The sequence below is a fragment of the Stomoxys calcitrans genome, chromosome 3 (genome assembly GCF_963082655.1).
Source record: "Stomoxys calcitrans chromosome 3, idStoCalc2.1, whole genome shotgun sequence".
NCBI lineage: Eukaryota > Metazoa > Arthropoda > Insecta > Diptera > Muscidae > Stomoxys > Stomoxys calcitrans.
In genome coordinates, this window is record NC_081554.1 from 90,830,962 (window position 1) to 90,853,360 (window position 22,399).

The 22,399-nt window shown below is 39.2% G+C and overlaps 1 protein-coding gene across 2 annotated transcripts in view; it reads left to right on the top strand.

The window, feature by feature from the left end:
* Positions 1–4,219: 4,219 nt before the first annotated feature.
* The window catches only part of LOC106087769 (thioester-containing protein 1 allele R1), a 115,925-nt gene continuing 97,745 nt past the window's right edge, over positions 4,220–22,399 (top strand). The window contains exons 1-6 of one of the 2 annotated variants that reach the window (XM_013252923.2): positions 4,220–4,312; positions 4,382–4,799; positions 10,388–11,208; positions 16,965–17,229; positions 17,292–17,571; positions 22,005–22,092. In XM_013252923.2, the coding sequence (XP_013108377.2) occupies positions 4,245–4,312; positions 4,382–4,799; positions 10,388–11,208; positions 16,965–17,229; positions 17,292–17,571; positions 22,005–22,092 (1,940 nt within the window). In that variant the 5' untranslated portion in view covers positions 4,220–4,244. The remainder of the gene's footprint in view (positions 4,313–4,381; positions 4,800–10,387; positions 11,209–16,964; positions 17,230–17,291; positions 17,572–22,004; positions 22,093–22,399) is intronic. The other variant, XM_059364269.1, reaches the window with a different exon arrangement.

Below are 22,399 nucleotides of genomic sequence, written 5' to 3' on the forward strand. Positions count from 1 at the left end.
ATGAAATTTTGCACGACGTGTTTTGTTATGAAATCCAACAACTGTGTCTAGTATGGTTCAAATCGGTCTATAACCTGATATAGCTGCTATATGAACCGATCTTGGGTCTTGACTTCTTAAGCCTCTAGAATGCGCAATTCTTATCCGATTGGAATGAAATTTTGCACGTAGTTTTTGTTATGATATCCAACAACTGTACCAAGTATGGTTCAAATCGGTTCAAAACCTGATACAGCTGTCATATAAACAGATCTGGGGACTTGACTTCTTGAGCTTCTAGATCAAGATTGATTCGATTTGCCTGAAATTTTGTACGACGGATTCTCTCATGACCATCAACATACGTATTTATTGTGGCCCGATACAGCTCCCATATAAATCTCATCTCCCTATTTTACTTCTTGTTAACCGATTCTCTCAAAATTTGGCAGGAAGGATTTTTTTACGACTGTTGATATTACTAGTGAATTTCATGGAAATCAGTTCAGATTTAGATATAGCTCTCATATGTATATATCGCCCGATTTTCACTCCTAGAGCCACTGCAAGCACATTTATTGACCAATCTTGCCAAAATATTGCAAAGACCTTTCCTTGATGACTACCACAATATACATAGAGTTTGGTCAAAATCGGTTCAGATTTAGAGATAGCTCCCATATATATGTTCGTCCGATTTCCAGTAATATTGCAATAAAATGGTCTTTTGTTAACCGATTTTATCGAAATTCGGCAGGAGGGATTTTCTTGACTCTCAATATTACTGGTGAATTCCATAGAAATGGGCCCAGATTTAGATATAGCTGTCATATATGTATATCGCCCGATTTTCACTTTAAGAGCCACTGCAAGCGCATTTATTGACCAATCTTGCCAAAATTATGCACAACGCTTTCCTCGACGACTACCACATTATCTGAGAAGATTAATGCCCAGCCCAAACGGCTAAAGCTAGACTCATGAAATTTGGCACGAATGTGGGTCTTGGGTCGTAGGCGCACGATAAGAAGGGGTATTGTGATATTCGTACGAAGGGTGACTTTTTACCCAGAGCTAACGGATGGGACTAATCTTATATACCCACCACCATGGATCGCATTTGTCGAGTTTTTTTCCCCGCGTTCTTTTTTTGGCAAACAAAAGAAAGGACTTGCTATGCTATTGGAGCTATATAAAATTATGGCCCGTTTCGGATCATAATGGAATGAATGTTGGAGACCATAAAATTTCAGCCGAATAAGAATTGCACCTTTCAATTCAAAAAGTAAAATAGGGAGATCGTTTTATAGGGGAGCTGCATTAGACTATAGACCGATTCAGACCATATTTGACACGTATGTTGAAGGTCATGGGAGGAGTCGTTGTACAAAATTTCACCTAAATCAGATAATAATCGCGCAGTATAGAGGCTCAAGACGTCAAGATCCCAGATCGGTATATATGGCTTACTGCCATATAGACTGATCTCCAGTTTAGGGGTCTGAAGCCCATAAAAGCTGAATTTATAGCCCAATTTTGTTTAAATTTGAAAAAGTGGGTTATTTTAGGCTTCCCGACATCTGATCCAAATACGAATCAGGTCGGACTATACAGATATAGCTGTCATATAGACTGTACTTCTAATTTTGGGTCCTAATCCCACAAAAAGCGGATTTCTTGCCTAATTTCACTGAAACTGTTACTAGTATATTCGGGACCTCAATGAAATATGATCGAGATCAGCTTCTATTTAAATATAAGGCGGTATATATGAATTTTTTCATTCTGTTTGCAACACATCGAAACATCTATTTCCGACCCTACATATATATATATATGTAGGGTCGGAAATAGATATTTCGATGTGTTGCAAACAGAATGAAAAAAATCATATATTAGTTAGCTATATATATATATATATATATATATATATATATATATATATATATATATATATATATATATATATATATATATATATATATATATATATATATATATATATTCTTGATCAGCGTAAAAATCTAAAACGATCTAGCCATGTCCGTCTGTCTTTCTGTTGAAATCACGCTACAGTCTTTAAAAATAGAGACATTGAACAGAAATTTTGCACAGATTATTTTTTTGTCTTGATATAGCCCCCATATAGACCGATACGCCGATTTAGGGTCTTAGGGCCCTAAAAGCCGCATTTATAATCCGATTTTGCTGAAATTTAGGACAGTAAGTCCTTCTTCAATTTGGCCCAGATAGGTCCAGATTTGGATATAGCTGCCATATAGACCGATCTCTAGATTTAGGAATTTAGGCCCCTAACAGTCGCATTTGTTATCCGATTTTGGCAAAATTTGGGACAGTGGGTTATGATAGGCCCTTCGACATCCTTTTTCAATTTGGCTCAAATCGGTCCAGATTTGAATATAGCTATCATATAGACCGATATATCGATTTAAAGTATTGGCGCATTTATTGTCCGATAAGATTTGGATATAGCAGCCATGTAGATCGATATCACGTTTTAAGGTTTTGGGGCCATAAAAGTCGCATTTATTGTCCGATTGTGCCGAAATTTAGGACAGTGAGGTGTGTTAGGCTCTTCGACATTTTTCTGCAACTTGGCCCAAATCGGTCCAGATTTGGATATAGCTGTCATATAGACCGATATCTCGATTTAAAGTCTTGGCCCCATAGAAGGCCCATTTGTAATCCGATTTCACTGAAATTTGATACAGTGACTTTTGTTAGGTATTTCGACATCCGTGTCGTATATGGTTCAGATCGGTTTATTTTTATATATAGCTACTAAATGGATCAATAATTTGGTATACACAATTGAACAATGGCTTGTACTTATGAGCATTTGGTCCAAATCGGCACAAAATTCGATATACCTGCTATGGGGTATGAGGTATGCATTTTTCATCGGCTTTTGACGAAAGGTGGTTTACATACATACCCGAGGTGGTGGATATCCAAAGTTCGGCCCGGGCGAACTTAACGTCTTTTTATTTGTTATTTATTTTAACAAACTAAATAGCACTGTACATAAAAATTAAGGCCGCGAGCAAGCCCTGTCTTTGAATATTTATGTACTGTTTATTACACCTCGAAATATGGGTCTGAGACCCCACGAAGTATATATATATTCTTAATCGTCATGTCATTTTAAGTCGATTTAGCCATGTCGTTCCGTCCGTCTGTCTGTCGAAAGAACGCTAGCTTTCGTAGGAGTAAAAGCGGCTAGCTTTTGCACAATTTGCGCTTGAAATTTTGCACAAATACTCTTTTAGTAATGGAGGTCGGTTGGTATTGTAAATAGGCCAAATCGTTGCATGTTTTGATATAGCTGCTACATAAACCAATCTTGGGTTTTGACTTCTTGAGCCTCTCTAGAGGGCGCAATTCTTATCCGATTTGGCTGAAATTTTGCATGAGGGGTTTTCTTATAACTTTCAACAACTGTGCTAAGAATGGTTTAAATCGGTCCATAACCTGATATAGCTTCCATATTAACTGATCTGGGGTCTTGACTTCTTGAGTCACTAGAGGGCGCAATTCTCATATGTTTTGACCGATTTGGTAACAATCACTATCAATAACTGTGTTAAGTATGATTCAAATAGGTTTATAATCTGGTATAGCTGTCATATAAACTGGTCTTGGATTTCGAATTCTTGAGCCAATAGAGCGTTCATTTTTCCTCTTCCAATAACCGCGCTAAGTATGGCGCAAATCGGAACATAACCTGATATAGCTGCTATTTAAACCGATCTGGGATCTTGACTCCTTGAGCCTCTAGAGGGCCCAATGCTCATCCGATCTGGAAGAAATTTTGTACAACGGCATCTCTCATGACCTTCAACATACTTGTCTAATATGGTCTGAATCAGCTCCTATATAAAACTATCTCCCGATTTTGCTTCTTGAACCCAAGGCGCAATTCTTATCGGAACGAACTGAAATATTGCACAATAGCATGTTCTTATTCAATATTCTTTGTTTGCCTTAAAAGAGATACTGCGCATAGAACTCGACAAATGCGATTCATGGTGGAGGGTATATAAGATTCGGCCCGGCCGAACTTGGCACGCTTTTACTTGTTAATCGTTACTTGTCTCGCGAACATATTTTGGATTTGAATTAGTAAATTTACACCACAACCCATCTTTTTATAGATTGCACAAAAAAAAGCTGATATGAGATATTTATAAGCGATCTTGCTTATCAAAGCAGCTCATTCACTTGAATGCAGCGATTGAGTAAACATGTGCCACTCCTCTGTGACACTGTTAGTCATATTTCTAGTTCCCATCTATTCCGTGATGTGCCATAGGTAAATATTTGATTCAAAGCAATTACATTTACTGTGGTTTTAATCTAATATAACATTTTAACCTTCCAGCTACTATTCAATAGTTGCTCCCGGCACTATACGTTCCAATCGTAATTATTCCGTTTGTGTTACACTACATGATGCCGCCTCGCCGGCTACGATTCGTCTTACTTTGCTCTCCCTGACCAGCACTTTGCGTTTAAGCCACGATGTAGTTCTAGAACCCTATGAAAGTAAGCTGATCGATTTTATGCCACCCAAGCTCTTTGAAAAGTTCGAATATGCATTGACCGCTGAAGGAATAAAGGGAATAACTTTGAATGAAACTCAAAAGCTGATTGCATTTCCTGAAGGTGGACCCCGTGTATACATTGAGAGTGACAAGGGTCTCTATAAGCCGGAAGATATTGTACAATTCCGCATCATTATATTGGATGAGAATCTGCAAATCACGAAAATAGTGGAGCCAATACGGGTACAGATATTGGTGAGTTTGAAAATAATGTCAATGTTGCGCTATGCTGTAAATTGTGAAAAGTGTGCCTCTTTATAGACAGAAACTAAAAAAGGAGGTCAAGCAAGAAATTGATTACATTTGCTTTCTGTAGGTGCTTTAGAACTTAATTCAAGAGATAGGTTTATATGGGAGCAATATTAGGTTAAAAACCGATTCAAACCATACTTATCATGGATGTTGGAGGTCATAGCAGATCTCATCATACACAACTTTAGGCAAATTAGATAAGAATTGCTCCCTTTAGCGGCTCAGAAATACAATCTGGAGATTGATTTATGTGGGGGTTATATCGAAATCTGTACCGATATGGATCATTTGGAATCCCAAACTGCCATAGAATCGGGGTATACCTATCTTTTATGAATAAAAAGATGAAGTGGCTGATATACAAAGGCAATAACGGTTGGGACAAATATCTTCTTCAAGTAACCATAAAGCTGTGAACAACGTGTTTCTGAATTCAAAACTAAACTTTCCTCAACTGTCGCAAAGTCCTCAACGACACGAAGGAACCGTTCAATACACAGATTAAGCTAGGTTTGGTTGAAAAGGGGCGCGGATATTAAACCACCCCACGCCACTATGGAAATGCACTTAAGCCTTACACTTAAAAACTAAAAAGTAGCCTCGAAAATGAAAATCTAAGTACTTCCGTGCTACTTAAAAAATCCTTTATTGTTTTCCATACCACTCCCCTAAGTTGGTTCATGTCTGGTATTGTGTCGCCACCTAAGTACTGGTGTATTTTAGCCGCGATACTATCATTTGCCGCACCTATTCTGCATAAGTGAACTCGTTGTCCTATATATCCCGTTAAGATACAGAACACTATACTGCCTCCTTCTTACTTCCTTTCGGTAATAGCCTCGTCCTCTCACGAGCCGGATCATCCCATAGTATTTTCGCGGTTCCACAGTCCTACTACTCACGCCCCACAGAAAATCGTTTGCCCTTTCAATCTCCTTTACTCCTTTTTGGCCCGGCACCCAAACGATGTACATTTTCCCATCCTCAGAGAAGCCGTTAATCTTCTTCTTACACTGCAAGACTGTTCCTGACCTTACCGTCCTGGTTGTGATTGCCCTTATGGCAATTTTGATGTCCGTAAAGATATTCACACCCGACGTCCTCGTGTTAGCACCCCACCATCTCACGAATTCTCTGATCGCCCGGATCTCTGCCTGCAGGACCGAATTATGGTCAGGCAGTCTAAAACAGATATCAATCCCTGGGTTCTCAATGTAGACCCCCAGGCTCACTCTTTCCTCTAGCTTTGATCCATCAGTGTAACATGATCTTCCAGATGGCAATGACAGCAGTGCCTCGCACTCGACCTCAAGTGTCGTCTAAGGTATCCGATCGGAAACTTCTTCCCTTCCTTCCAGGCTTCCTATCGTCGCCTCGATTATACCGCGATAGTATGAGCTGCTCCCATTCTCAATCCATTCTCCCATTGCCTTACGTCTCATGACAGCAGTGGCTGCCTCACACTTAATCTGCATCTCAATGGGTCGAATAACAAGAATAGTCTCCAGTGCCCAAATGGGCGTGGTCCTCATCGCTCCGCCAATTCCAAGACAACATGCTCTCTGCACCTGTTATATAGTCAATATGGTGCACTTCTTTTCCATAGCAGTCCACCAAATTACTGAGGCATTAGTAAGTGTTGGTTTAATCACTCTCCTTTAGATCCAGTGGACTATCCCCGGATTCAGACCCTATTTCGATCCTACGGCCCGTCCACATATTGCCCAACATCTGTGAGCCTTCTCAGTACACTCCTGAATGTGACACTTCCAAATCAGTTTCCTGTCCAAGATCACACCTAAGTATTTGACATTGTCAGATATCGAAATCGTTTCGTTGAGGAAACGTGGTGCGTCAAATTGGCCCACCTTCGTCTTCCACGTGAACAGGCAGATTTCCATTCTCTCTGGAACAAGAATATATGTACTGTATGCGAGTTTACATCTATACTTCAATGTGTTACAAACTAAACGATGAAGTTAGTATATCCTCAAGCTATGATAAAGGGTAGAAAAATGTGAAAAAGGCAATTGTTTAAATTATTTTTGTTGGTCAATATAGGGTCTTTCTCTCGTCTCTATAAAGAAAAGTTGAACTAATACCATCAATTTGGCTTATGGTACTGTAAAAAGGGCTTACTTAAGATGTGTTTTAAATTAATTTTTATAATTTACTAACCGAACCGGGCCCGCTCCGCTGCACCTTCTCTAACTCTCTAATATCTTTTTAGGGTGGAAACACTTCGCCCTAAATGCAGATATCGAATTCGATGCTGATGCTGAACGCGTTCAAATTCTGGCGAGAACATCGGACAAAGCGGTGTTTATCCCCTCTTAACGTTGGCGACATTTGCGTGGTACATTGCTATGAATGGTCGCTATAAAAAAAAGGTCCCTTATCATTGAGTTGAAACTTGAATTGGAAAACACTCATTGATGTGTGAGAATTTGCCCCTTCTCGGTTCCTGGTGGTAATGTTCTTCCTAAGGTTAATGTTCTCATTAGGGGAGGGATGGCACCGCAGACATTTCGACTCAAATATGGATATCAAATTGGTGCTGCACTTCCAAATCCCTTTACTTTGAGCACCATATTGGCATGGCCGGTAAATATGAACCGTTTGGAGGGTGTTTTGGGCCTGGGGCAGCCACCGGCACTTTGCACTCATAATAGATATCAAATTGGTTCTTTAATCCCAACGGAAGTGAAGTTCAGTTTAGGGGATGCTTTAGGGCATACCCCAAAACACTTGGCTCCAAAATTGGAAATCAATTTTTTTTTGCTCTCAAATAACTTTCATTTGAGTCCCATATTGTCATAATGGATAAAATAACCAATTTGACGTATGTTTAGGTGCGTACATGGATCCAAATTTTAATACCATATTCGTTTTCAGGTCTCTAATAACATTCATTTGATACCCTTATTGTGCACATCGGACCACTTTCGAATACGGGTGGCGTTTTTGGGGCGAGGGGAAGGGTCCGCCTCCACCCGATATCTGCGATGTATATTGCCTATGTTTCCTTCCAGACAAACGTACACAATCGATGAACATTTTAAGAAAATCGGTTCAGCCAAGTATCATATAGTCATAATGGATCTAGTGGCGTTTTTGAGGGGTGGCGTGACCCCCTATACTTTGATCTGATTTTGTATGCCTGATTCGAAATCTACTCCCGAATATTGAAATAAGCGTCTAATGTGTTTGTTTGGGGGAGTTTTGGGGTTGGGGCGGCCCGATGGGTACTTAGACTCAAATTTCGTATTCTACTCTCCAATATCTTTTATTTGATCCCTATATTGTCCCGATCGGTTCACTTTTGATTTTCGGTTGTGTTTTTGGCATAAGGGGGAGTGTCAGTCCTCCTTCCGATACCGAACAAGTAAAAGCGTGCTAAGTTCGGCCGGGCCGAATCTAATATACCCTCCACCATGGATCGCATTTGTCGAGTTCTTTTCCCGGCATCTCTTCTTAGGCAAAAAAAAGATATAAAAAAAGATTTCCTCTGCTATTAGAGCGATATTTAGATATGGTCCGGTTTGGACCAATATTAAATTACATGTTGGAGAGCTGTGTAAAATGTCAGCCAATTCGAAAAAGATATGCACCCTTTGGGAGCTCAAGAAAAAAGAGAGATCGATTTATATGGGAGCTGTATCGGGCTATAGACCGATTCAGATCATAATAAACACGTATGTTGATGGTCATGAGAGGATCCGTAGTACAAAATTTCAAGCAAATCGGATAATAATTGCGACCTCTAGATGCTCAAGAAATCAAGATCACAGATCGGTTTATATGGCAACTATATCAGGTTATGAACCGATTTGAACCTTATTTGACACAATTGTTGAAAGTAAGAATAAAATACTTCATGAAAATTTTCTGCCAAATGGGATAGGAATTGCGCCCTCTAGAAGCTCAAGAAGTCAAGTCCCCAGATCTGTTTATATGACAGCTATATCAGGTTATAAACCGATTTGAACCACACTTGACACAGTTGTTGGATATCATAACAAAACCCTTCGTGCAAAAATGCATTCAAATCGGAAAAGAATTGCGCCCTCTAGAGGCTCAAGAAGTCAAGACCCAAGATCGGTTTATATGACAGCTATATCAGGTTATTTATCGATTTGAACCATACTTGGCACAGTTGTTGTATATCATATCAAAAGACGTAGTGCAAAAATGCATTCAAATCGGATAAGAATTGCGTTCTCTAGAGGCTCAAGAATTCAAGACCCAAGATCGGTTTATATGGCAGCTATATCAGGTTATGGACCAATTTGGACCATAGTTGGCACAGTTTTTGGATATCGTAACAAACCACGTCGTGCAAAATTTCATTACAATCGGATAAGAATTGCGCACTGTAGAGGCTCAATAAGTCAAGACCCAAGATCGGTTTATATGACAGCTATATCAAAACATGGACCGATATGGCCCATTTACAATACCAACCGACCTACACTAATAAAAAGTATTTGTGCAAAATTTCAAGCGGCTAGCTTTACTCCTTCGGAAGTTAGCGTGCTTTCGACAGACAGACGGACGGACATGGCTAGATCGACATAAAATGTCGCAACGATCAAGAATATATATACTTTATGGGGTCTCAGACGAATATTTCGAGCAGTTACAAACAGAATGACAAAATTAGTATACCCCCCATCTTATGGTGGAGGGTATAAAAATTGTATAGCCTATGTTTCCTTCCATACCATCCTACACAATATGCGAAAGTTTCGATAAAATTGGTTCTGCCGTTTTTCAGTCTATACGGAACAAACAAACCGAGTCCCATATATTCGTGATTGGATAATTTGCCAATTTTGGGCGTTTTTGTGGGGGTGGAGTGACCCTCTATACTTCGTCATGAATTTTTATGCCAGATTCGTTATCTACTCCTGCATACTTTTCATTTGATACCCATATTGTCTTTATCGGTCCACTTTTTATTTTCGGTGGTGTTTTTGGGGTAACGGTGGAGGGTCCGCCCCTTCCGTTATCAATAAATCATAATGTCTATTCCTACTTCCTGACCATATTCGTAATCTACTCCCGAATATATTTCATTTGAGTCCCATATTGCCATGATCGTCAAATAAACCTATTTTAAGAGGTTTAGGGGGCTGGCGCGGCCCCCAGGTACTTGTACCGTACTTTTATTATATAGGGTCCAAGTGCTCTTGAATACCTTTCATTTGAATCCCATCCCGGGGACAATATGGTCCACTTTTATTTTTGGGTAATACTTTTGAGATAAGGGGGAGGGTCCGCCCTCTCCCCCTTTGTGGAAAAATTATATAGCCTATGTTTCCTTCCAGAAAATTTCTGTGAAAATTTCTACGTAATCGGTTCAGCCGTTTTTGAGTCTATATGGAACAAACAATCATAAATTGAATTTTATACATAAAATGTTGACTATAGGAGACCTTCTAGCCTTATGACCTTGTCATACTGACCTTGCCGTTTTTACTTTTTTGTAGTCGTTTTACTCATAAAGTTTTATTTTTTTTTAACTACAGGACGCACAACGGAATCGTGTTAAACAATATAAAGACATCAAACTAGATCGAGGTGTCTTTGCGGCAGAGTTTAAGTTATCTAAGCAACCCTTTTTGGGCAATTGGCTAATATCGGTTCACATCAGCGGAAAATATGACCTGGACAAAGAATACACATTTAAAGTGGAGAAATATGTTTTGCCCAAATTTAGCGTGCACATTGAAAACGACAGGCATGTGGCGAAAACGAATAAAAGGCTGAAAATCACAGTATATGGCAAATACACATATGGCAAATTTGTCCGAGGAAAAGTTGATGTTTTGTTGCGCAAAACACCCGAAAGTTACTACGATGTGTTCAACAAAAATGTTGAAATCAGCGATGGGGAAGTCAAAGCTGATGTTTTGTTCGATATGCGAGAGTTACAACATGGAGCCAAATACTACATTTATGCAACCCTAACTGAAAATCTCACAAACATCAACGCAACTGCAGAAAGCGAAGTCTATATAGAGAATAAAAGCTTCAATATATTCGTACCAGAATCTGGGATAGAATTTCGGGATAACAACCCATACCGCTTAGCGCTTCATGTAGAGAATTGGAAAGGAACTCCGGTGAGGGATCTCACAACACCGGCCACTATGCATTTTAACGAAAAGGAGTATATATCGCCGTTAGATGATAATGGTGTGGCTCTGTTTGAGTTTGAATATGAACCAACATCTTATTTTAAGTTTAGGTACAAGGACAGCTCAATAATTTACGAAAATAAGTTTGCCGAACGAGCCAGCACAAAAATTGATAGTTCCAACTGTAAAATTAAAATGAGACCCAGAACGTAAGTCATACATTTAATTACTGACTTTAAATATTTATAGCATGTGTTATTGCAAAGAGTTACGTTTGGTTCAACCTGATAAATCCCTAAGGCATATCGCATTTTGCTAAAAAAAATCTTTTAATAGATTTCGCCAGGAAATGCAATAGTTTCCTAAATACTCTTAAATATAGCTCCCTCATAAAGCGCATTTGAAATCCACAACGAACTGCAACAGTTGGAACATTGTGTGCCAAATTTCAAGAGCATAGCTTAATTCAAAAGTGCCTAAATCATCAGAAATATTACTGGTCTATGCGGCGAATTATTTTCTTTTTGTACCCTACACCACCACTGTGGTACTGGGTATTATAGATTTGTGCATTTGTTTGCAACGCTAAGAAGGAGAAGAGCTAGACCCATTGATTAGTATACCGATCAACTCAGAATCACTTTCTGATTCGATTAAGCCATGTCCGTCTGTCCGACTATGAGTCCATGTATTCTTGTAATCAAAGTGCAGGTCGTATTTGTTGTCCAATCATCACATGTCACTTTTTAGGCCCAAGGCCAAACGATTTTGATAAAAATCGGTTCAGATTTAGATATAGCTCCCATATATATGTATCGCCCGATTTACACTTAAATGGCCGTAGCAGCTTAAATTTTCAACCGATCTGCACAAAATTGGCGTGGATTGTTTTGTTACTGATCTTAACATATCTGAAAATTTTCATCCAAATCGGTTCAGATTTAGATAGTAGTAGTAGTAGCTTAAATTTTCAACCGATCTGCACAAAACTTGGCACGGATTGTTTTGCTACTGATCTTAACATACCTGCAAGATTTCACTTAAATCGGTTCAAATTTCGATATAGCTCCCATATATATGTATCGCCCGATTTACACTAATAAGGCTGTAATAAACACTTGTAACCAAAAATTGCAAATTTTGCCCATGAACATTCCACTAAGGAACAGGGGCAAACTTCTCACCTATCAATGAGTGCAGTCCGTTTCAAGTTTAAGCTCAATGATAAGGGGCCTCCTTTTTATAGCCGAGTCCGAACGGCGTGCCGCAGTGCAACCCCTCTTCGGAGAGAAGTTTTACAAGGCATATTACCTCACAAATGTTGCCAGCATTAGGAGGGGAAAGCCACCACTGAAAAGATGGTCTCGCCGGGACTCGAACCCAGGCGTTCAGCGTCAAAGGCGGACATGCTAACCTCTGCGCTACGGTGGCCTGCAATTTGTAAGCGATCTGCACAAACCTTGTTTTTTTACTGATCTTAACATATCTGCGAGATTTCATCAAAATCGGTTCAAATTTGGATGTAGCACCCATACACATTTATCGACGGATTTACACTTATATGGCCGTAGTAACAACAATTTTCAAACGATCTGTTTAATAGTTGGTTCAGATTTAGATATAGCTTTCATATACATATAAATTTACATATCTCCCGAACTTATAATTGTAGGGTAGGTGTAGGGCATTATATTGTCGGCTCCTTCCGACTTTTGTCTTTCCTTCCTGGCTTTTATTTGAGGCAAACACATTGCCAACGTTTAATCCAATTTAAGAGAGCTCTCCATTCACTCGTATCTTTTACATAAAAATCAATTTGTGTTTGTTTGTTTGTCTGTTCCGTATAACTCAAAAACGGCTGAACCGATTTTCTTGAAATTTTCACTAATGATCCCATGGTGAAAATAGGTTACTACATTTTTTGAGTTCTGAAGGGCGGGCGGACGCTCCCCTTTATCAGAATTTTCAAAAACGCGAGATCTCGGAGATAGGTGGTGCGATTTAAGCGAAATTTTGTGTGATCTCTGAAAGTAACCTAAAAACATAAATTTGGTATTCAAATTCCGGATGGGGTACTTAGAGGGGGGACGCCCTACCCCCAAAACCTACCAAATACATATGTACACACAAATCAAGACAATATGGGAATCAAATGATAGGTATTTAAGATTAGAAAACATATCTGATATCCAATTGTTGGACCAAGTGTTTGGGGGACCACCTTAACCCCTAAATCAGACATATTTACCGACTATGGCAATATGGAACTCAAATGAAAGGTATTTGAGAGTAGAATACGAATCTGGTATCCAAATGTGGGACCAAGTTTCTGGGGGTCCACCCCTTCCTCAAAAAGGACTTAATTATTGACCACGGCAATATGGGGCTCAATTAAAAGGTATTTGAGCGCAGAATACGAATGCGATATCCAAATGTGGGACCAAGGGTTTGGGGGGCCAAAAGCACCCCCCAAAAAGGACAAATACACGACCATAGCAATATGGGGCTAAAATGAAAGGTCTTTGGGAGTAAAGCATAAATCTTATATCAATTTTGAGGAAAAATGTTTATGGCGCCACCCAACCCCCATAACACCACCCAAAAACGGCATATTTCCTGACCATAACAATATGGGGAGGAAGAGGTATTTTAGATTGGAACACGAATCTGATGTATATATTTTCAGAGCCAAGTCACTGAGTGGCCGCCCCACTCCACAAAACACCTCACGAACCGGACATTTTTTCAGACTATGGGGCTCAAATGAAAGGTATTTGGAAGTAGACCACGAATCTGATATCGATATTCCGGACAAACTGTCTAAGGATCGACCCACCCTCATAACAAGCCCCAAATAGGACTTATTTGCTCACCATGACAATTTGGGCCTTAAAGAGAGTGGAGTTCGATGTTAATAGTTTTTAGGGCCCATACCTCAAACCGGACGTAATTGCTGTCTTTTACAATAAGATGTTTAAGAAAGATATTTGTGTCAGGTTATAGACCGATTCGGACCATATTTACAACGTATGTTGAAGGTTATGGGAGAAGCTGTTGAACAAAATTTCAGCTAAGATCCAGATGAGTCTGGAGGCTCAAGAAGATTACAGATTGGTTAACATGGCAGCTATATAAGCTTATGGATCGATTTGAACCATATTTGGCACAGTTATTAAAAGTCATAACATAACAGGTCATGAGAAATTTCCAAATAGGAAATGAATTGCGCCTAATGGCTGAAAAAATCAAGATTCAAATCGGTTTATTTGGCAGCTATATCAGGTTATGTACCGATTTAGACCATACTTAGTTATTGAAAGTCATAACGAAACACGTCGTACAAAATTTCAGCCTAATCGGTTAGGAATTGCGCCCTATAGACTTTCAACAAATCAAGACCCCAGACAGGTTTATACGACAGACATCAGGTTATCAACCAATTTCAACCATACTCAGCACAGTTGTTGGAAGTCATAGTAAAACACTTCATGCAAAATTTCAGCCAAATCGGATAAGAATTGTGCCCCCTAGTGGCTTATGAAGTCAAGATCCAAGATCGATTTATATGGCAGCAATATCAATACACCGATATGGCCCATTTACAATCCCAACCGACCTACCCTAACCGACCTACACAAATACTAAGAAGTATTTGCGCAAAATTTTAAGTGGCTAGCTTTACTCCTTCGAAAGTTAGCGTGGTTTCGACAGACAGACGGACGGACGGACAGACAGACGGACATTACTAGATCGACTTAAAATGTCATGACGATCAAGAATATATAAACTTTATGGGGTGTTAGACGAATGTTTCGAGGAGTCCTATGGTATAGGGTATAAAAATCGATTAGTTTAGGGTATTAAAAAGTGGGTTTCGCTCGACTTTAGCCCGTCCTTACTTGTTTTGTATACTTTTTTTTAGCAGAACCCATAATGGCGGATTCCCAAGATACGGCCCGGCCGAACTTAGCACGCTTTTACTTCTTACTTTATTTTAAATTTGGTTAGGAATTGTTTCCGGTATATGCTTATGAAGTAAAGTCGGATGATCTGTTTGTATGGGACCAATAGACACGAATTCAGACCATACTTGGAATAGAAGTTGGAGGTTACAGAAGTAATTACTGCGCAAAATTTCGATCAAATCAAATAATAAATGTGCCCTCTAGAGATGGGATTATACGGAAGTTGGAGGTGTTAGGAAAAATCATGGAAAACTTCACTCAAATTCAATAAGATTTGCGCTCTCTAGGGGCACAAGAAATATAATCTGGAGATCGGCTTATATGGGGCTATAAACAGTTACGGACCGCTTAAGATTTTATTTTACAAATATGTTGGAGTTCATAAGAGAAACCGGTTTGCAAAATTTCAGCCATATTGGAAAAGAATTGCCCCCTCTAGAGGCTCAAGAAATCAATTCAGGAGATCGGTTTATATGGGGGTTTTATTAGGATATAACCTGACATAGATGGCGATCAAGAATACATATAATCGGAGTTGAATATCGCTTGATGTTTTAAATGTAATGACAAATTAGAATATCACGGTGTGTACAAGAAGAAAATTTAAAACAAAATGGAGAGTGCTAAGTTCGGCGGGGCCGAATCTTATATACCCTATACCATGGATCGCATTTGTCGAGTTCTATTGAATAAGAACTATATGGAGGTATGTCAAGTTATAGTCCGATTCGGACCACAAATGATTGCTGAACATTGTAAAAGTCATTGTGTTATATTTCAGTTCATTCGGATAAGAATTGGGCCTTGTAGAGGCTCAAGAAGTAAAATCGGGAGACCGGTTTATATGGGAGCTGTATCAAGCTATTGATCGATTCAGACCATATTAGACACGTATGTTGAAGGTCATGAGAGAAGCCGTTGTACAAAATTTCTGCCAAATCGGATGAGAATTGCGCCCTCTAGAGGATCAACCAGTCAAGATCCCAGATCGGTTTATATGGCAGCTATATAAGGTTATGTACCGATTTGCGCCATACTTAGCACAGTTATTGGAAGTCGTAGCAAAACATTTCGTGCAAAATTAAGGCCAAATCCGATGAGAATTGCGCGCTCTATTGACTCAAGAAGTCAAGATCCAAGATCGGTTATATGACAGCTATATCAAAGCATGGGCCGATTTAAACCATACTTAGCTCAGTTATCGGAAGTCGTAACAAAACACCTCATGCAAAATTTAAGCCAAATCGGATGAGAATTGCGCCACCTAGAGGCTCAAGAAGTCAAGTCCCAAGATCGGTTTATATGGCAGCTATATCAAAACATGGACCGATATAGCCCATTTACAATACCAAATGACCTACACTAATAAAAAGTATTTGTGCAAAATTTCAAGCGGCTATCTATACTCCTTCGAAAGTGAGCGTGCTTTCAACAGACAGACGGACCGATGGACATGGCTAGATCGACTTAAAACGACACGACGATCAAGAATATATATACTTTATGGGGTCTCAGACGCATATTTCGAGGTGTTACAAACAGAATGACGAAATTATTGTACCCCCATCCTATGGTGGAGGGTATACAAAGAAAACACCAAAGAGTAAAATTTCAATCTGTGCGCATAGGGATGCCCCGTAGTACATCGATAAGCATGTCCGACGCTATGACGCTTGACAACTGGCTTTGAACTCTGGCGGGAACATCGGAAAATCTAGGTTTTTCCATCCTAATGTATGCGAAATTTGTGGGGTATATCCCATACAAAGAAGTCATGTAAACACTTCTTCCCAAAGAGGTGTCGAACTGGGTTCGGACTCGGCTGTGAAGAAGAGGTTCCTTGTCATAGATATGTGAAAAGATTCCCCCTGTTTCTTAATGCATTGCTCATGGGCAAATTTGCATTGCATAGCGCATAGATCCAGTGCGTTGCAAAATAAACAAAACAAAAATATTTGTAGAAGTCGATAAAATCTCCAAACTATTTGTTTTTATTTCAGCTCTACTGACTTGTCCGAACCCATTGAAATCGAAGTGTCTGCAAATCATAATCTAACCTATCTGATATATACTTTAACCGCTCATGGTAACATTGTACGAGAAGAATTCATCCGAGTGTCACCTAATCAGAATTCTCATGAGTTTCGAATTAATGCGTCCATGTCGATGGTACCCAACTCCTACCTTTTCGTCTACTATATTGTAGAGGATCAATTGTTTTACTGTGAATTTACTATTCGTCTGCCACACAGTTTTGTGAACAAGGTAAGGTTTTGTTTTGATTTGACTCGTTGGTGGCTATATATTATTTTTATGCAATGTTTCAGTTAACCATTACTGCACCGACCAAAGTGAAACCTGGCCAGAACATTACTCTCAACGTAAAGGGACGACCGAATTCAAGAGTTTCTATCATAGGTGTTGACAAGAGTGTGCTTTTGCTTAGCTCTGACAACGTATTGCGAAAGGATGCCATTATAAAAGATCTTGCCTTGGACAGATCATATAGCCACGGTTACCCACTACCTTTTAGATACCCGCACACACCCGGCTATAGTGCAGGATTGATCATCTTGACAAATTCAAAATTCGAAATTCCCATGTTCAGTAAGTATGAATTAACATTGGTTATATGTATGTACATTAAGGTACTTTCAGATTTGACCCAGCTTTTTTTTATCAATTTTGGCCAAAATATGTCAAATTTGTATATTCTTGAAAATCAAATCAAAAAGCGTTAACCATAAGATGAAACAAGTAAAGGCGTGCTAAGTTCGGCCGGTCCGAATCTTGGGAACCCACCACCATGCCTAAATCGGATGAAAACTGAGTCTTTCGGGGGTTCAACAAGTCAAATCGGGAGAACGATTTATATGGGAGCTATATCAGGTTGTTGACCGATTTGAATCGTACTTGGCACAGTAGTTGGAAGTCAAAGCAGAACACTATCTGCAAAATTTCAGACAAATCGGATGGAAATTGCGGCTCAATACGTCAAATCGGGAGATCAGTTTATATGGGAGTTAAATTCTAATCAGAACCGCTATAGCCCATTTGCAATCCCCAACGTCATGGCATTTTATGTCGATGTAGCCAAGTCCGTCCGTCTGTCGAAAGCACGCTAACTTTGGTAAAGCTAGGCGCTTGAAATTTTGCACAAATACTTCCTGTCAGTGTAGGTCAGTTAGAATTGCAAATGGGCCATATTGGTCGATGTTTTCATAACTAAGTATGATTTAAATCGGTCCATAACCTGATGACGTTGCCACTTAAACCGATCTTGGATTTTGACTTTCTGAGCTACTTGAGGGCGCAATTCTCATCCGATTTGGCTGAAATTGTGCATGAAGTGTTTTGTTATGACTTCTATGTCCATGTTTTCATAACTAAGTATGATTTAAATCGGTCCATAACCTGATGACGTTGCCACTTAAACCGATCTTGGATCTTGACTTTCTGAGCTACTTGAGGGCGCAATTCTCATCCGATTTGGCTGAAATTGTGCATGAAGTGTTTTGTTATGACTTCTAAAAACTGTGCGAAGTATGGTTCAAATCGGTAAATTACCTGATGTAGCTGCCATATAAACCAAACTGAGGGCACAATTCTCATCCGATTTGCCTAAAATTTGGAAAAACTGCTTCTTCTATGACCTTCAACATATGTGTCCAATATGGTCCGAAGCGATCTATAGCCTGATACAGCTCCCATATAAGCCGATCTCCTGATTATGCTTCTTGAGTACCTACAAGGTGCAATTCCTATCCGAATTAAATATTACCCTATGACTTCTATGGAATTCAACATTTAATTTATTTTTGGTCCAAATTGAACTATAACTTCATATAGCTCTAACAGCATTAAAATTCTTATCCATTAATAATTGCTTGCCTAAATAGAGATACCGCGTAAGGAACTCGAAAAATGCTATCCATGGTGCAGGGTATATAATATACGGCCCTATGACTGTGCTGAGTATGGTTGAAATCGGTCCATAACCTGATATAGCTGCCATATAAACAGATTTGAGATCTTTACTTCTTGAGCCTCTAGAGCGCGCTTTTATTATCCGATTTGGCTGAAATCGGTCTATATGGTAGCTATATCGGTCCATATTTTGGTATAGCTGCCATATAAACCGATCTCGGGTCTTGATTTCTTGAGACTCTAGAGGGCGCAATTCTTATACGATTTGAATGAAATTTTGCACGAAGTATTTTGTTGCAATATTCAACAACTGTGCTGAGTATAATTGAGATCGGTTCATAACCTGATATAGCTGCCATATAAACCGATCTTGAGTCTTGAATTCTTGAGGGCGCTTTTTGTTATGATATCCAGCAACTTTGTCAAGTTTAGTTTAAATCGGTTCATAACCTGATATAGCAGCCATATAAACCGATCTGGGATCTTGACTTCTTGAGCTTCTAGAGGTCGCAATTATTATCCGATTTGACTGAAATTTTGTACAACGGTTTCTCCCATGACCTTCAATACGTGTCAAATATGGTCTGAATCGGTCCATAGTCTGATATAGTTCCCATATAAACCGATATCTCTGTATTACTTCTTGACTCACATATCTACTGTTCATATTTGTCCTCTTCGAGATGAAATTATATCCATGCTATATATCAGTCGCTTGTCGGAAAGTGTCCAGGGGCGGGCCTTGGTATTGATTGGAGATGGTAGGGTATCCAACTCTATTGTTTCCCTTGAGCATCATCAAAATGTGGGCTGTGTGACGCTGTTCTACCGATTCTTCCACGGTGTGTGTTCTTCGGAAATCAGTCTTCTGATTCATGACTTGTTGTTTGTCAGAAATAAAAGATTTTCTAGAAGCGCGCACCGGCTTGTAATCGATTGACCTGCTGATCGGACCATGCACTACCGAGAGAAATGTTTTTTCGCAAGGACGGTTCGTATGTGGAATCGACTTCTGACGGAAGTTTTTCCCGCTACTTACGACATCCAGAAATTCAAAGCAAGTGTCAATTAACACTACTCCCTTTTTCCCCCCTCCTATCCTTAACTATCCTCTCCAACGCAATGCATTCCATATATCGGGGATATCCCCTGCATGTTGGTTAATTGAAAAGAAAAAGGCAAGTAAAAAGGCATTTAGTTCGGCCAGACCGAACTTTGGATACCCACCAGTTCGGGTATATATGAAAACCCCCTTTCGTTACAATCCGCTGAAAATTGGATAGCTTAAGGACCCAAGACCACACACGGATATTGAGTGGTCTAATAAGTATAAGTCACTGTTCAATTTTTTATTTTAAATTTTAACAAAATCTGGTAAGCTTTTATGAGCTTCAGACCCTTAATCGGCACATCGGTCTATATGACATCTATATTTAAATACAGTTGGATCTTTTCCATATTTGGGTCGGATGGCGGGTGGCCTAAAACTACTAAACGTTTCAAATTTCAGCGAAATCAGACAAAAAACAAGTAAAAGCGTGTTAAGTTCGGCCGAGCCGAATCTTATATACCCTCCACCATGGATCGCATTTGTCAAGTTCTTTTCCCGGCATCTCTTCTTAGGCCACAAAAGGATAAGCGAAAAGATTTGTTGTGCTATTAGAGCGATATCAAGATATGGTCCGGTTCGGACCACAATTAATTTATATATGGTGAAGACCTGTATAAAATGTCAGCCAATTCTAATAAGAATTGCGCCCTTTGGGGGCTCAAGAAGTAAAACAAAGAGATCGGATAAGAATTGCGCCCTCCAGAGGCTCAAGAAGTCAAGACCCGAGATCGGTTTATATGCAGCTATCCAATCGGATAAGAATTGCGCCCTCTAGAAGCTCAAGAAGTCAAAACCCAAGATCGGTTTACATGCAGCTGTATCAGGTTATGGACCGATTTGAGCCATACTTGACACAGTTGTTGGATATGATAACAAAACACGTCGTGCAAAATTTCATTCCAATTGGATAAGAATTCCGCCTTCTAGAGGCTCAAGAAGTCAAGACCCAAGATCGGTTTATATGCCAGCTATATAAAAACCTGGACTATATTCCGATTTGATCCATATTTAGGTTAGATATCAGGATGCTTAATATAACCCTCTGTTAACGTTCAAATTTCAACGAAATCGGGCAATAAATAAAGCTTTTATGGGCTTCAGGCCCTTAATCGAGAGATCAGTCTATATGGCAACTATATCTAAATATAGTCCGATCTGAACCATATTAGGTTCCTGTGTTAGGAGGTATATTGTTTCAAATTTCAGCGGAATCTGTTTAAAAAATGAAGCTTTTATGGGCTTTAGACCCTTAATCGGGAGATCGGTCTATATGGCAGCTATATTTAAATATAGTGCGATATAGACCAATATTTGGGTCTGATGTCGGGAGGCTTAAAATTTCCACATTTCAGCGGAATCGGGGATGGGTCTATATGACAGCTATATCTAAATATAGTCCGATTTGATCTATATTTTTTTAATGGGCTTCAGACCCTTAATCGGGAGATCGGTCTATAAGGCAGCTATATTGAAACATAGTTCGATTTGGACCATATTTGGGTCTGATGTCGGGAGGCCTAATATTTCAAATTTCCAAATTTCAGCGGAATCGGATGAAAAATAAGGCATTTATGGGCATAAGACCCTTTACCGGAAAATCGGTCTATATAGCAGCTATAACCAGCCCGTTCAACAACTTAACCGGCGTGCATCAAAAAGACGTATCTGTGCCAAATTTCAGCTCAATATCTCAATGTTTGAAGGCTCTAGAGTGATTACAACAGACGGACGGACAGACACACGGACATCGTTAAATCGTCTTAGAATTTTAGAAATATATATACTTTGTGTATGTTCGGAAATTGATATTTCGATGTAATGCAAACGGAATGACAAAATGAATATATCCCCATATACTACGGTGGTGGGTATAAAAAAAGTTAAGCCCGACTAATAGTAGTTAGCACCAAAAAATAAATTAACTATAGGTGTGTTCTATCCGATAAATAGTAATTTATTACATTGGGTTATCATATAATATTTCGAAATTGCACTCTTTCAGATACACTCATCCCTAGGTGGAACTCAACTAATTCTGCACCCGTCCGTTCATTATTTCCGGAAACATGGATTTTCAAGGATATAGACATGTATGTGTATATGTTAACGAACATTAATATTTAAGTGTAGCTTTTAAATAATCCGATCTTCCGGTTTGTTTCTTGATCAACTAGACAATACCCATATCAAGAATAGTCTAAATATATGTATTTATTATAAGGAAGCCCATATATGATATGCACTCATTGACATTTCCATCCCACAACGATACCCATCACCATAGGAGGAGGGGGTATACCAATTACGTCGTTTCGTTTATAGCATAACGGGATATTGATTTGTTAACCTATAAAGAATATGTATTCTTGATTGTCATGACATTTTACGTCGATCAAG